At 32.6% G+C, this 15520-nt stretch overlaps 1 protein-coding gene across 1 annotated transcript; it reads left to right on the forward strand.

The window, feature by feature from the left end:
* Positions 1 to 7581: 7581 nt before the first annotated feature.
* On the forward strand, positions 7582 to 8547 carry LOC131876026 (uncharacterized). Its single transcript, XM_059220786.1, has one exon. It carries the CDS (start codon positions 7582 to 7584, stop codon positions 8545 to 8547), a length of 966 nt encoding a protein of 321 aa, XP_059076769.1.
* Positions 8548 to 15520: the final 6973 nt, after the last annotated feature.

A 15520-nucleotide genomic window follows, 5' to 3' on the forward strand; every position in this document is an offset into this window, starting at 1 on the left:
CATGTAATTATAATTTGTAGAGTGAACCAAGAGATGATAGGCTAAAGCTTCTCAAATTAGCCTGAGAAAAAATAGTTACCCTATAGAACCCATAAATAAATTAAAAAAAGACCCAAATATATTTGTGTAGATTGAGGACATTGAATGCCAAGACAACTTCAAAAAAATGCAATAGGATGATGTCCCCCTAACTAGCTTTTTTATTGTTAGTGACAGCAAAGAATTAGCATATGCCACTAGTCAACAAAGCATTTAGAAATATATATGGACAACAATTCTGAGGAATCAATCTTACAAGAATTTACATATAATTCAAAGAAGTTAAATATCATAAACCACTGACCACTAATTCATATTTCAGGAAGATCACTACAAATTAAGTTATTAGATGCAAGCATACATGGTAAGATCAGAGAACATATACATTACGAATAAATTACTGACCACTAATTCATATTTCATGAAGTTCATATTTCATGAAGATCACTACAAATTAAGTTATTAGATGCAAGCATACATGGTAAGATCAGAGAAGATATAAATTACAAATGAACACAAACAATCTGCCAGTGCCAAATAGAAGAACCGTCCTTGTTCCTGCAACTATATGACAACAAATTAGAATGCAAACAAGAATAAGAGAATGAAAGCATCTGAAACCCTTAGCATGCCATCGAAGAATATATAGAAAACAAAATGAGAAGGGTGGTCATTGTTGCAAGTATTCGAAAACTCATTCCATAGCCTAGTTGGAGGAACTCATGTCAAGAGAAGTACATGTGAAAAGGAAATAAAATGAAAGCATGAAAAAAGAAGAATTTTGCGGTTTTTCCTGCCAACGATGCCAACATTATCTAACCTAACCAGCCATGAATATCATACTTCTAAAATTGATGGCATGATTATTAGGCAAGCATTGGAAATGAAAACTCAATCAAATTTTGAGAAATACCTCAGCCAGAATCCTCTTCATCCTCATTCTGGAATAGAATTCTGTGTGACACTTTTGACCTTTGGATTCTCGCGAAGCTATAAGTCACCTAATTTACTTGTCCTTCATATTGAAATGGTAAGACAATTATTTTAAAGAAAGAAAAATGTGCATTCCACGATATTCAAATACAATATTCTTAGTTTAATTTCTTATACATGTGAGAAAAAATAAGAAACTAGGTATGATTGAAAAGATTGAACTACCGCTATTAGTAGTAGCAGGAAAGAGAAAGCTAATACGCAAAAGACGCTGCTTGAAGCCACAAATTTTATAGCAAATACTCTATTTTGCTCTTCTTTGAAAGATTTTCTGTTTTGTCACACAAAAAATCCTGACAAAAAGGAAATAATTAACATCAAGCTCCCTCACAACTTTAGGTTACATTTGATATTGAGAAAATGCAACTTTTGCTTACCTGTATACACATGTGCCCTATAATTGAAACTTGAAACCATGCAAATATGCCATGTTTGCCACCTCTGCTATACTACATTTTTACTGTGTTTGCTAGGGAAATAAGTGGGAAACATAAGAAACAATTTAAATTTTCACTTCATCTCATTTTTTATTTATTGGACACATTGAAATGGGGAAACACAAAAATATAGGTAAACTCTTAGCAATCAATGAGAAAACACAAAACAAAATATACATAAAAATTATTTTAATAAATAAATAACTATAGGCCGTATAATATTTAAATAAAATAATTGTTAATAGTAGGATGGAAATATAAGTAACTCTCTTACAAGGCAAATCTAACAAACCACATTTAATCAAGCGATCACAATGTGTTCCCCATTTATTTTTTTCTTTCTTAAATTAATTAAAATTAAAAACATATTATATAAGATTTTTATATTCAATTATATTTTTGGATTTAATTTATTTTATAAAATAGACTTTCATCATTTTTTCCTTTTTTAAATAAAATATATAGTTATAAAAATATTGGTAATAATTATAATATTTCATTAAATATTATAACTTAAATATAATAAATTATATAATACACAAAATAAATTATGACATTAGTATATTAATAATGTTACATTAATTATTATAACACTATATAATACATTAAGAATAATACATGTAATAATAAATCACAACTTTTACTCTTAATTCTTTCTTCTTCTTGTGTGTTTTTCGTACTTCACTATTTTTCACTCCACCTATTGGCATCTCCCATTCTTCTTATTGAAAACATAACATGACCCTATTGGTGGTTTGACTATGTTCTCGATTCAAATGTTTAGTTCCAATCATGTTTGGATCCATGTAAGTGGATGTATAATTGATTTGAAGCTATCACTTCTCTATTAAGTTTTTTGTTAAATGTCCTACGATTTTATCTCATCCTTTACCTCTATCTATCTCTCCATCTATTTGTCTCGTTCCTCTCTTTCTTTAAATCTTCATGTCTACCTCTATATCAATATCTATTTGCCTCTTTATCTCTATATCTATCTCTCCATATTTCTTATTCCATATTTCCCTCTCCATCTCGCTAATCTCTCCATCTCTCTCTACCCCCATCTATCTCCCTCTCTATATGTGACTTGATGTATTCATCTTATCTTTCTCTATTCCTCTCTCATTATCTCCCTCTCTTTCTCTCTCCAGAATTATGTATTTATCTCTTGCATATTTATCTATCTCTCTCTCTTCTCTCTCTTTATCTCTCCCTCTACTTCTCTCTATACACCCCCTCTCTTTTGCTCTTTTGTCGTCTATCTCTCCCCCTTTCTCTCTCCCTTTCTCTTTATCATAACATGACCCTGTTAATAATGAAGTCCTTTTATCTTCCTAATTTAGATGTTTATATTTCAATCATGTTTACATCCTTGTTAGTTGATTTCAAGCTATCAATTCTACATTTAGACTTTTTTTGCATTAACAACATTATTTTATAACTGACATATTTATTTTAGTTTTATCTTTTAATATACAATTACAGTGTATTTATTACTCATAAATAGAAAGATTAATGTTTTATTTATAAAACTAAATTTAGTTTCTTCATTATTTAATACTATTTTTATTTATTTTTTTAAAATTTGGATTTCACAGTATTAATTAATGAAATGTAATAAACAATAACAACCAAGTAGGAGCTATTATCCAAATCATAGATGTAAAACAATGCAACATGGCTTGAAAAATCCAACATAATCATATTTAGTTTTTATATGTTGTTGTTTCTCTATCTTTGAATTTTCATATTTATTTCAAACTAATTATGAAATTAATTTCAATTATTTTCCTTTGATTCAATCCACTTATACTTTTTTTTATTCATTCCTCCTAGGAAATGTCTAACCATACAAATAACCATGAGATCATTCAAGTCTATAGTGGAGATACAACAAATAGTATACAAAGCCCGTTAATGCCAGTGGATGAAACAACTATGGAAGCAGAATCATGTGTTTCTATGACTCAAGCAGAATTTGTTGGAACTGATGTCCAACAACTTGCTTCAACTGTGTCAAATACCTGTCATCATATTGCACATAAATTCAAAATTGCATGCCAAGCAACACCCCTTGTTCAAGAATTGGATATTGAAAAACTTCAAGAGGCAGTATCAACATTCCAAGCCACTTGCATACAATTAGAAGGACTATGTGATTTCTTGAAAGAGTTATTTGAGGATAAACACTATTCAATTGATGACACCGCCAAAATCATTGCAACATATGAAATGTATTTGAGAAATATGTGATTGGTTATTTTGACTTCTTAGAATGTAAATACAGTGCAAGGTATCTATATAGATCTATGTACATAAATAGTCAAAAAAATAGTGTAACTCCTATTTTCCCTACCATGGAACCAACTTATATCTATCAATGTAAATTCTTGACACTATATATAATGAGTACTCTTTTTAGATGACTTGTTTATTTAATAAGTTTCATCTTACCAACTTATATGCATCAAAGTAAATTCTAGACACAATATGGAAATGAGTAATATTTTTATAAGACTTGTTTATTTAATGAACTTTCTTCTTAAATATTGTTATTGAATTATTTTAGGAAAAATGGACAATATTAACATCATTACAATTGAAAGAACTCCATCGTTACAGTCCTAGATACAAAACAATAGATCCCATACTACATTTATCACTCAAGTCATTTTGTAGAATGCTTTGAAACTCAACAGATTAAAATTCTGCTTTATTACATTTGTACTCATTTTCATTTTGACTTATTAAGTGGAAAATTAAATTCTAAACTTTAACAATTACTTTTTTTAAAAATAAAAAAATACAAAAAATATTGAACAATAATAGATACAATATATTAATAATTAACTATATATTTATAACAAATTATATGTTTCAAGATATTGAATTTTTCATTTTTGGTTATTAAAATATTTTAAATATATATGAGTGATTATAATATATTTATGTTTGTGTTGCCGATTATATCCTTACTCATGTTATTTTTGGGACCACAAAGTTTTGCTACAACACGAGAATGCACCATCTTTAGTCCTTACAATTTCTTTAACCATATTTCGATGTACTTATTACAACCCATTTACATTGACTATAAACATCTTGGGAATGAAATTTGTTTTATCACTATCTAATTCTCATATTTCACTTAATTCACAGGCCAAATTTCTTTGACAAAATTCAAGCTACATGATGGCACAATTAACTACAAATGCCATTGCAAACATTCTTGTTGGCATGTCTCTTGTTGACCCTTCTTTGCAAGTAATATCTATACACTCAATTCAACAACCTCAAACTGCAAATATCAAATATTCACTAAAGCTCTCAGATGGCATGCACACACATCCTGCATTGCTTCCTACTGATTTGAATGCCCTGGTTTTGGAAGAAGCTTTAGTCAAAGGTTCTATTCTCACTCTAATAGAATATTCTTGCAAGATGTTCGACAAGTACATGTATGTCCATGTCTCCCCAATAATCTTTTTTTTGCTCTTATTTTTCCATATACAACTTCTTGCTAAATTATATATCTAATTTTATTACAGGGCTATCTTAATTGATGGCTTGGAAATAGTTTCAAACAATGCAACAATCATAGGAGCTCCAACACCTCTCCTCCAAGGTACTTCGTACCTTCCACCCATCAACTCTACAGAGCCATTGGAATCTTCTTCTACAGAATGGTCGATACGAAACATTACCCCTTTCCAAATACTTTCCATTAAAACAATGACCCCGTATCATAAACAATGGTCCATTGAGGGTCGAGCACTTTCTAAAAGCCCAATTCATGAATATAACAATGGTGGACGTGAAGGGAAAGTTTTTGGGTTTGATTTTGTAGACAAGTTAGGTTGTCATATACACGTGACTTGTTTTAATGAACTTGTTGATATTTTCTACCATGTTATTAAGTCTGATAGTCTTTATGTAATATCCAATGGTTGAATAAAAGTGGCGAACACAAAATATAGTAGCTCCACAAACCCTTTTGAAATAATCCTCCATAGCTCATCAACAATAACTCCTTCCACATGTTTAGAGTCCACCATACCCAAACATAGCTTCCATATTAAGAGCATAGAGTCACTTGAGTCGTTTCCTATTAACTCCCTTGTAGATGTCATTGGAATAGTTTTGACCATCTCCGCCACATCAACCATATGTAAAAGAGATGGCACAGAGACAATAAAATGTATAGCTACCATCATAGACATGTCTAATTGTACCATAGATGTTACACTTTGGGGCCATCATTGTCAACTCCAAGGGAACAAAATCCTTGATATGTCCATAGAAGTGAATCCTCTTGTTGTTTTGTTCAAGTCTGCACGTATTATATCTTGGAATGGAAAATCACTTGACACCATCTTCTCCACTACAATTCTAATCAATCCAAATATGTTGGAAACCTCAACATTGCAAGAATGGTATGCCAAAAAAGAGATTGACCAACCTTACATTTCCTTGTCACAATACCAATCCCCACCACCCAAATTTGAAAATCCAAAAGATATTTCATCTATTACCAATGAATTCTGTACTGAGCCAAAAAAAATCTATGTAAAGGCCACTATCAAAAAAATCCACTTGGACAACTTTTACTACCTTTCTTTTCCCCAAGTGGTGGACAAAAAAAAATGTAAGAAAAAAGTTGTTGAGAGCTCACCAAACACATATCAATGCCCAAAGTGTTCTACTTTTATCTCAGAATGTGATTTTAGCTACATGCTTGAAATGGACTTGCAAGATGCAACAGGGGATCTTCTAAAAGTAATTGCTTTCGACGGACCATCAAAAGAGTTGTTGGGTGTTGGAGCAGAAGATTTTCAACTTCTACTAGCAGAACCTAATGTGGCAAAACCCATTTTGGACAATGTTGTTGATTGTCAATTTCTCTTTTCTATCAACATCAAAATGGTTCCATTTGCCGGCCAAGAAACACATAATGTTACTATTATGGCCATTAAGCCTTGTTAAAAGTTACTCTAAACACTTCCTCTCAAGGGTGCTATCCAGTTTGCTTATCTTTTTCAATATTATGTATTCCATTTCTCCATCAATGTAAATATATTTTCCCTCAAACATATATAGCAAGATAGCTTCTATTATTTTCCTATATTTACAGATGTAAATAAACATCTTTTTATACACCCAATGTATGTACTACTTAGACATGTTATTCCAAATTTTTATTTTACATTTATATAAATTAACATTGCAAATATTTTTTTTCAAATGAAACACATAATTGTATCTCAAAATTGTCTCTATGAATGGTTTGACATATCCTTTTTAATTATATTTTTTAAAAGATTACCCTTGTTAATTATAATTATTCTTTAACATTTATTGAAATTGACATTGCAAAATTATTTTTTAAAAAAGAGATTAGTATGTGCAAAATATGAACATATGCTATGTTAATATGATAAATATGTTTGTTTTTTTCTCCTCTCAATTTATGTCATAAGTATCTTTATGAATGGTTTTACATGTTATTTCAAATTATGTTTGCATTTCTTTTTCTATGTTTATATTACTCACCTACTCTTGCAAATAGATATATGTCATCATTTTGTATTACAATCATATTGTTATATATTTATATTTGAAAAAAAAAATTATTCACAAATAGACCACATTCCTTTGGTACTCAACAGACCATGCCCTGGTCATACAAATTGATACAATGCAAGAGAAGTGAGCTCATCGAAATGAAATGCAATGTGCAAGGTACCATGGAAGGAAAATTATTATTAACAAAAGCAGGCGAGAGACCCAACACACAAATCTTGAGCAAGCCTCTACATCCATATTTTCTTCTTCCCAATATCCAACAGAACTACAAACACATGTGCCTCAACTTGAACATACAAGTCAACCTATCCCAATAGGTCATATGCATACACCCCAAAAATTTTCACAAAATTATTGCAATGCTAGAAACAAATTTCGCTCGACGTTGGACAAACTTTCAAAGTTTTCAACATGTCTAGTTTGCATGGAAAAATATCCAGGAATTAAAACTAGACAACAAAATGGAATTAATACTTGTTACAGATGCACATCAGAAAAAAATGGCCATCGCTTCTCAAAATGGAACAACATGGACCCCGGTGAACAACCACACTGTTTGCAAATACTAACTCAAGTTGAGGAGATGTTGATAGCAAGGGTTAGTCCTGTCCTTCAGGTTACTTATGCAAGAGGGGGGCAACTCAAATATAGTGGACACACTATTTCTTTTCCTCAAGATATTTCAGCAATTGTATCTCATTTGCCTAGACATGTAGATGGATTGGACATAATAATAGTTAACAGGGAAACCAGTATGCAACAACAATACAACTTCTATGTAAGTAAAGGACGTGTTTATGATGCATTGCAATATAAGATATCATATGACCAATACTACAAAGATGTACAAGTAGATATCACAGCATTAATATCCTTACCCCTTAACCCCACAGACATATCTAGCCTTCTACATGCAGCAACTTCAAATCCAGATCCCATTGATATGAGCTTCATGCAAGAAAAAAGTACAGAAGATGATCCATTTGAAGATAATTTGGAGACAACTACTTCATTTGTGGCTAACCTTCCACCATCATGCAGAGAGGTCAAAGAAGTACACTCCTTACTACAACTAGGAAAAGGAAGACCACCTCTTATAATCCAATGGCCACCCATCTCCCCATTTCCCATTAATGAATACAACACTGAAGGATTATTTGTGATGTCATTCCCCACTTTGTTCCCAAAGGGTACAACTGCATTCAAACAATCATGTCCCAAAGATGTTAAGCTACATGAGTATGCTCTCCATCTCCTGCGATACCATGATAACAGGTTTGGACAACACCCACGATTTAGGTACTTTATATTGAATATAATTATGCAGCATCAAAGTCAAGCCACATCATCTATTTTTGTTCAAAAGCAAATCCATGATGAACTACCTGCAACAATTGGTGCCCTTCGTCAAAGATTAAAGGACTTGCCTGATGACAAGCTTGTTGATCAACTTATGCATTTTAGCTCATCAATTCGTGGTACAAAACCATTCTAGAACCAATGCAAAAGGGAACTTATTGATATGGTAATTCAAATTGGTTTCCCAACACTATTTTTCACACTTAGTGCAGTAGATACAAAATGGCTAGACTTACATACAATCATGCCATCCACCACACCAACAAATCCGTATGCGGCTTCAAAGTGGCGGTTACAAAATATAGTTCAAAACCCCCACCTTACTGCACTCTACATGCATCATAGATTCACAGCATTTCGTGCTGAGGTCTTGGAAAAACTTCTTGGCGCAACTGACTACTGGTACAAGTATGACTCTGCCAAGTTTTAAATTTAAAATTTAAGTCTTATTAGTTTTTAGTCTAAACACCTTATTTTTTAGGTATGAGTGGCAACATAGAGGCTCAACACATATCCATGGTTTCATTTGGCTACAAGAAGCACCAAACATTGATAAAATGTAGTGGAATCACATTCCATCAATACAAAATGCACTACAGTACATTGATAGATATGTCTCTGCATGGAATCCACGAGCACTGGACCTTAGAAACCAAACATTCCATCGATCAATTATTGATGATCCTTGCTCGATGGACACAACAATGATTCAATCAAGTGATGCTTCAAATGACTATTGTGAGTTGGTCAATTCTGTTCAATGACATACAAAGTGTACTGCCCAAAGTTGCCTCCGAAGAAAGGGCACAACTCTTCTATGTCGTTACAAAGCCCCTTGGACCATTCAAGAAAAATCTACTCTTTCAAATGTTGAAAATGGCCAACCAAAACACACCCCTGCTCGCAATGATGACCGCCTCAATCTTCACAACCCATTCATACTTTCTATATGGAGGGCCAATGTAGATTGTCAACCAGTTCTCTCAATAGATGCTGTGATCAAATATATTGCAAAATATGCAGCTAAAGCTGAAAACAAATATGAGACATATCATCAAATGTTGTCTCGCATTTCAACAAACTTTGAGCCTGATAAACCAACTCCTAATGCTTTTCAAAAAATGCTTCTAGAGAACCTTGTTGACCGTGATATAGGAGCTCAAGAGACTTGTCACCTTTTACTAAAGCTACCACTATCCCTCTCTAGCAGAACATTTGTTTCTTTAAATGTGAACCAAAAAAACTTCCAACGTGTTTCAATCTCCCCCACAGGAACAACCACTTATCCAAATTATATTGCAACCTACATGGAAAGGCCTATACATCTAGAGAGAATGTGTCTTATTGATGTAACTAAAAAATGGTCATTCAATGCATCTCGAAAACGCGATCAATGGAAAGAGAGAACCAATCCTGTAATAGTTTGAGTCTCCCCTAGATTCACATCCATACCTTCAAAGGAGGACAAATATTTTCAAGCATTTTGTTGGAGTGAACTAATACTATACCATCCATTCCACAACATTGAGATGGATTTTGGCTCTTTAGATGATGAAATTAAAGTACAATGGGAGAGGTTCTCCAACAACTACCATCCATGGCATGTACATCGAACAACCTCAACAACAACAGAAGAAAGTGATACTAGCGCTCCTGCAAGCGAGCCTGAATAGATACAAAAAGACTTCCTTACTGAATGGCAAGCCCTTTCAGCTTTACACCCAGGAATTCCTATTCAACTGGATGAACTTGATATGCTTGGCCAACATGAAATTGACTTGAGCCATGACTGGGGAAAACACCACATACCCACACAACAAAAAGTTGTAGCTACTACTTTCATACACTCCAATCGGACGACATTTCAATTCCACCATGTTTACAATCAACAAGCCACATATGCCTTGTCTATACAACAACAAAGGGCATATGATTTGGTTATTACACATCTACAACACAATACTTTAAAGCCACCACTAAAGATTATTGTTCAGGGAACTGTAGGCACAGGAAAGTCTCACATGATAATGAGCATAAAGTCTACAATGATGAGATTGGCACCACCAGGACAATCACCACTACTACTCCTGGCACCAACAGGAGTTGCAGCATTCAACATACAAGCTTCAACAATCCATTCTGCCCTTCGAATTCCAATCAAAGAAATGGTCCCCTTCCAAGGACAAACACTTGCCAACTTCCAAGAAAGCATGTACTTCATTCATTATATTCTAATAGATGAAATGAGCTTCATTCATCATAGGTTAATACAATGTATTGATATGAGGTTGCGTGAGGCATTCCCTACACATAACCAAATCCCATTTGGAGGACGCTCAATCATACTATTTGGTGACTTGGGCCAGCTACCACCTGTCAAAGACATTCCAATGTATGCTTCAAATTCTTATGGAGGGACACTATGGCGAACCTTCACAACAATTATAACATTGGATAAAATATTTTGACAAATTGGAGAGCAACCTGCACAAATTGCTTTTTGTGAACTCCTCTCAAATTTGCGAAATGCAACACCTACAATTGAAGATTGGCAACTTCTAATGTCTCGATCAAGTTCATCACTCACCTCTACAAAACAATCAGTTTTCTTACCATCCAAACATCTTTTTGCAACAAATGAAATGGTGTCATTGCATAATAAACGCATGTTGTTGTCTTTAGCAAAACCTGTTGCCCTATCTATTGCAGAACAGATGAAGGGATTGGCATGCTCAAATCCTGATGATGAACAACTACAATCAAATATCTTGCTATGTATTGGCCAAGAGGTTATGTTTTCTACAAATCTATGGGTGGAAACAGGACTAGTCAATGGTGCTCTTGGACAAGTCAGAGAAATTGTATACAATGATGTTGAACACCCGCATCAACTGCCCTTATTTGTTGTTGTTCAATTCCAAAATTACACAATCCCACCTTGGGATCACAATAACCCAACAAATATACCTATACCACCAATAAGTCGAGGTCTTCGATGCCAGATGCCACTAAAAATGGCTTGGGCATTAACAATACACAAATCACAAGGACTCACACTTCAAAGAGCAACAATTGACATTGGCAACATTGACTGGCAAGGTATGACATTCACAACTATTTTGAGAGTTTGTGATCTAACAAGCCTTCACATTCACCCAGCCTTCACATTTGAAAGGTATGCATGAATGCAACAAAGTCCACATGTCACTCGATGCAAAGAAGAGGAGGCACGGTTGAAGATATTATCAGATTCACAATCTACTGTAAGATCCATTTGAGGTTTGTTCCTTCTATTCTTAGTAATTTCCTTATATTATTCATACCTTTCAATCTTACCACATTTCTCAAATTAAACAACTCTATTTTACAAATTTCAGGTGTTTTGTGAATGTCCAAGACATGTTCAAAACAATGCTTCTAATTTTGATCTCTAAAAGGTAAATTATTAAACTCAATCAGGTTAGACAAATTCAATTGGACAATTTTCCTTTTCCATAGTTTTCTATTATATAGTATGATTCAATTACACTATTCTCTTTGACAAATTGCAGGTGTTTTCAAAAAAAGTTTCTATAAAGTGTGATGTCAACTGTGGAACTATGTATCCTATTATAGGGAACCTATAAATGAAGAAGTTATGCAAATTTTATTTGCAAAACCCCTTTCAACATTTTAAGTGCATTTTCTATATAGGTTCCTACAAAATTAAACTAAAAGTTCTATTACACAATGTATTTTATTAAATTCTCCACTTTGTAATTCTGTTTGCTAAAGCAAATTAGTAAATAACAAGAATTCGAGCTGGTTCCAATTTATTTGAAGCACATGTTCAATTCCACAATGCTTTTTAATAAATTGTCCACTTTGTAAATATCTTTGTTAAACCAAATTAAAAAATAATGATATTTTGTTCCTTCTATCCACTTCATTTCAATCTACCCTTTCCGAATTTTTTCCAAAATTTGGTTGTTCGGCATATACATTGCACACCAAGGTGCAATTGCTAGTTGGTATTAATTATTTAAAAGTGTAGGAGGAATTGAAGGTTTATAAAGGAAAATTGGTTTTAAAGTATCACATGACTAACATTAATTGCTTTACATTTCTAGACTTTAGGCCGTTAGGAGTTGCAAGGCTTTTCAATGTACTCCAAAATAGAATTTTTAGGCCTATTAATACATGAAACAAATTTACCACCACAAACTTGAAGCTCCTAGTAAGCCTATTGGTGAGCCTAGATATATATATGAGAGTCCAAGTTTGTCAAAGATGAAGTTAGACATCACTAGACACAAGAAGCATGCAAAACTTTATTAATTTAAAGTTTGGAACTTTTAATACAAGAAATTTATAAAACTTTTCACATAAAGTATTCACTTGCCTTTTTTCTTCTTAGCCTTGAGCTATCTAATATAACTTATTGAGAACATATCAATTTAAAGTCTATAGAGACTACATTAGGAAGCTTCAAAAGTTTTAGATTAAATTTGAGAAGGAGGCTTGCATCCAAAGTCCACTACACTTCATGTCCACATTTGAATAGATCTTTAAAATATTATGCAAAATAATTTCAAGGTGAGTGTAAGAAGTTGAATCTACTTTTTGGCTAAAAGTGGAAGTCTTTTCCTTGATTTTCAGACTTTGGTACATTTGATTTAAAAATTTGAAACATTTAGAGATATAATCTTGAAAAAAATCAGTAATATGAAATGTAGCATCCAAAGTCTAGTTTTGAAAAATGCAATTTATTTTAATACTCAGATAATAGAAACTAAATTTCAAAAGGGATTTCAAAATAATACTATTTTAAAATCTGTGTTTTAGGATCATACCATGTGCGTGTATGGCCACCACTTTTTGACGTAAATAAATGATTTTTTTCGAACCCTTTTGAGAAAAGGTATGTAAGACATTGAAGATTGATGGGGACATTTTTTTGAATTAATTTTCTATTGGCCTTAACTTTTGTTTTGTAATTTTTTTTAAATTAATTTTCCATTGGCCTTAACTGTTGTTTTGAAAACCCCTCATGTATGGCCACCATAATTTGATCTAAACTTATCATTTTTTGATTTTTTTTTCATTTAGAAATTAATTCTGTGTAGATTGATATATAATTTTTTTTTTCAAAAAATCTAAAAAACAAAATATTAAATTAATAAGAAAACTTGTTATTTCAAGTTTATGGACCAACTCTAGTATAAATTAATTAAAAATTTTAAAAAATTAATTTAAAAATTGAAAAAATTAATGAAACTTTAAAAATATTATATATTTGGAATCTATACAATGTAATCTCTAATGGGTTTTAATTTCCTCTAATAATTGTGTAAAAAGGGGCATCAAACATATGCCAAAAGTCAGTATTTTGTTACATAGTCCAACCTTGTACTTGTAGGTCCAAGGCTTGGGTTTGGACATTCTAGGCCTTACTCAACCTAAATCCCAAGGCACATGGCAGGAATGGTTTTCAAATTTTAAATAATGGGGGTCTGTTCTAGAACGAGTGCTTGCTATTTAAATGTAATGGTTGCCCATTATATTAAGTGTGAAAATGAGTTAGTAGGGTTTAAAAAAAAAAAAAATTTACAAAATGGGCTCTGCATTTTAAATAACAAGGCTCCATTTTTTACATAATGAGGCCTCATTATTTAAAAATATATATTTTTAAAAATGGAGCCCCATTTTGTAAATAACGAGGCCCTATTTTTTAAATAATAGGGTCCCATTTTGTGAATTTTGGCTCAAGCTCCCAAAGCACAACGGGTGCCCATTTTATAAAAAAAGGTTCCAAATTTCTAGCATTATTTTTCCACATAGAAAATCACAACATAATTACAACCTTGAATGTAAAGAGGGAGGTAAATCATGCCCAAAATAAGTGCTTCATATTGAAGGACGAGTTTTGCATTAAAATATGATGGTTGAGATGATGAAACTCTGAATGCTTGTAGGTGGAGTAGGTGAAAAAGACATGCATAATGTTAGAACCTTCAAATTTTGGCTAAATTTGAGGAGCCCATGATGAAAAGTTAGTTGTAGCATCTAGAAAACACACTTGGAAAGTTTCCCAACTCCCAAGTAGCCTATTTTGATGTTGAATAACTTGGTGTCCTGTGATTTTCATGTAAAACCACTTTGGGATTATGTTCATTTGTTATCAATAATGGCCCACATCCATTTTTAGCCTCCCATAGTTAGGTTTGATGTGTGTTTCCAACTATCAAGTTTATAGGTTCTGAAGAGGTATGCAGTCTACACCTTGTTGTCTCTACCAAGGTGGTCAACTTTGGAGGTTTGTATTTCACTAATGGTTGAGTGTCATGTCAAAAGAATTGTTTCGTACAATTGACCCATATTCATATGACTTTTTATGCATTTTTAGAATTCCATGACCTCATTTGATATTTTTACAAACTCAAAAGAAAATGGAATTTTTTAAAATTTGATGTTTGCACTTCCAGAAAGCTTCAGAGGAGCCATTTTTGTTAATTAATATCTTGCACATATGATGGAGTTTGACATATTCATCTAGCACACTTGTTCATTGCACCTCAATTAACTTATCTATATAGTGGAGGCTTCTTAGAGCAAGGGTTGATATTTTTTCAAGGCAATGATTTGACAGGGTTCATAGTGGTTTTGACAGGTGCAGTTTCAGAAATGGCTAAGGCGGCAACTTTAGGAATTAATATCTTGCAATTTAAGGTAGACTAAGTAGAACCATCTGGCACTCTGGTTCTCACAACATCAGTTAGCGTATATGTTAGTTCTTGTTGGTCTGGGAAGATTTTTGATTGATTTTTAGAAGTGATTTCGGAGGCTACCCGTCTTGTTATGAGAAGAATACAAAAATGTCGAAAATCAATTTTTGTTGATTACCCACTTTGGGATTTTAATCCAGATGCATGTAGAAGTGGTTTCAAAGCAGTTTTTAGGATCAAGTCGTTTCCGAACAAAATATTTTTTAAAACTTTGACTTACAGTGAGATCCGTCATGCAACATGGTGTGATAATGTTTTGATAAATTTGATTTTAAAGATTTTATTATTTAAATCACTTTGTGATTTAGTTAATGATATGTGTGTAGCAATTGGCGTGCCCTAATC

The sequence above is a fragment of the Cryptomeria japonica genome, chromosome 5, assembly GCF_030272615.1.
Source record: "Cryptomeria japonica chromosome 5, Sugi_1.0, whole genome shotgun sequence".
In the NCBI taxonomy this organism is placed as follows: Eukaryota; Viridiplantae; Streptophyta; class Pinopsida; order Cupressales; family Cupressaceae; genus Cryptomeria; species Cryptomeria japonica.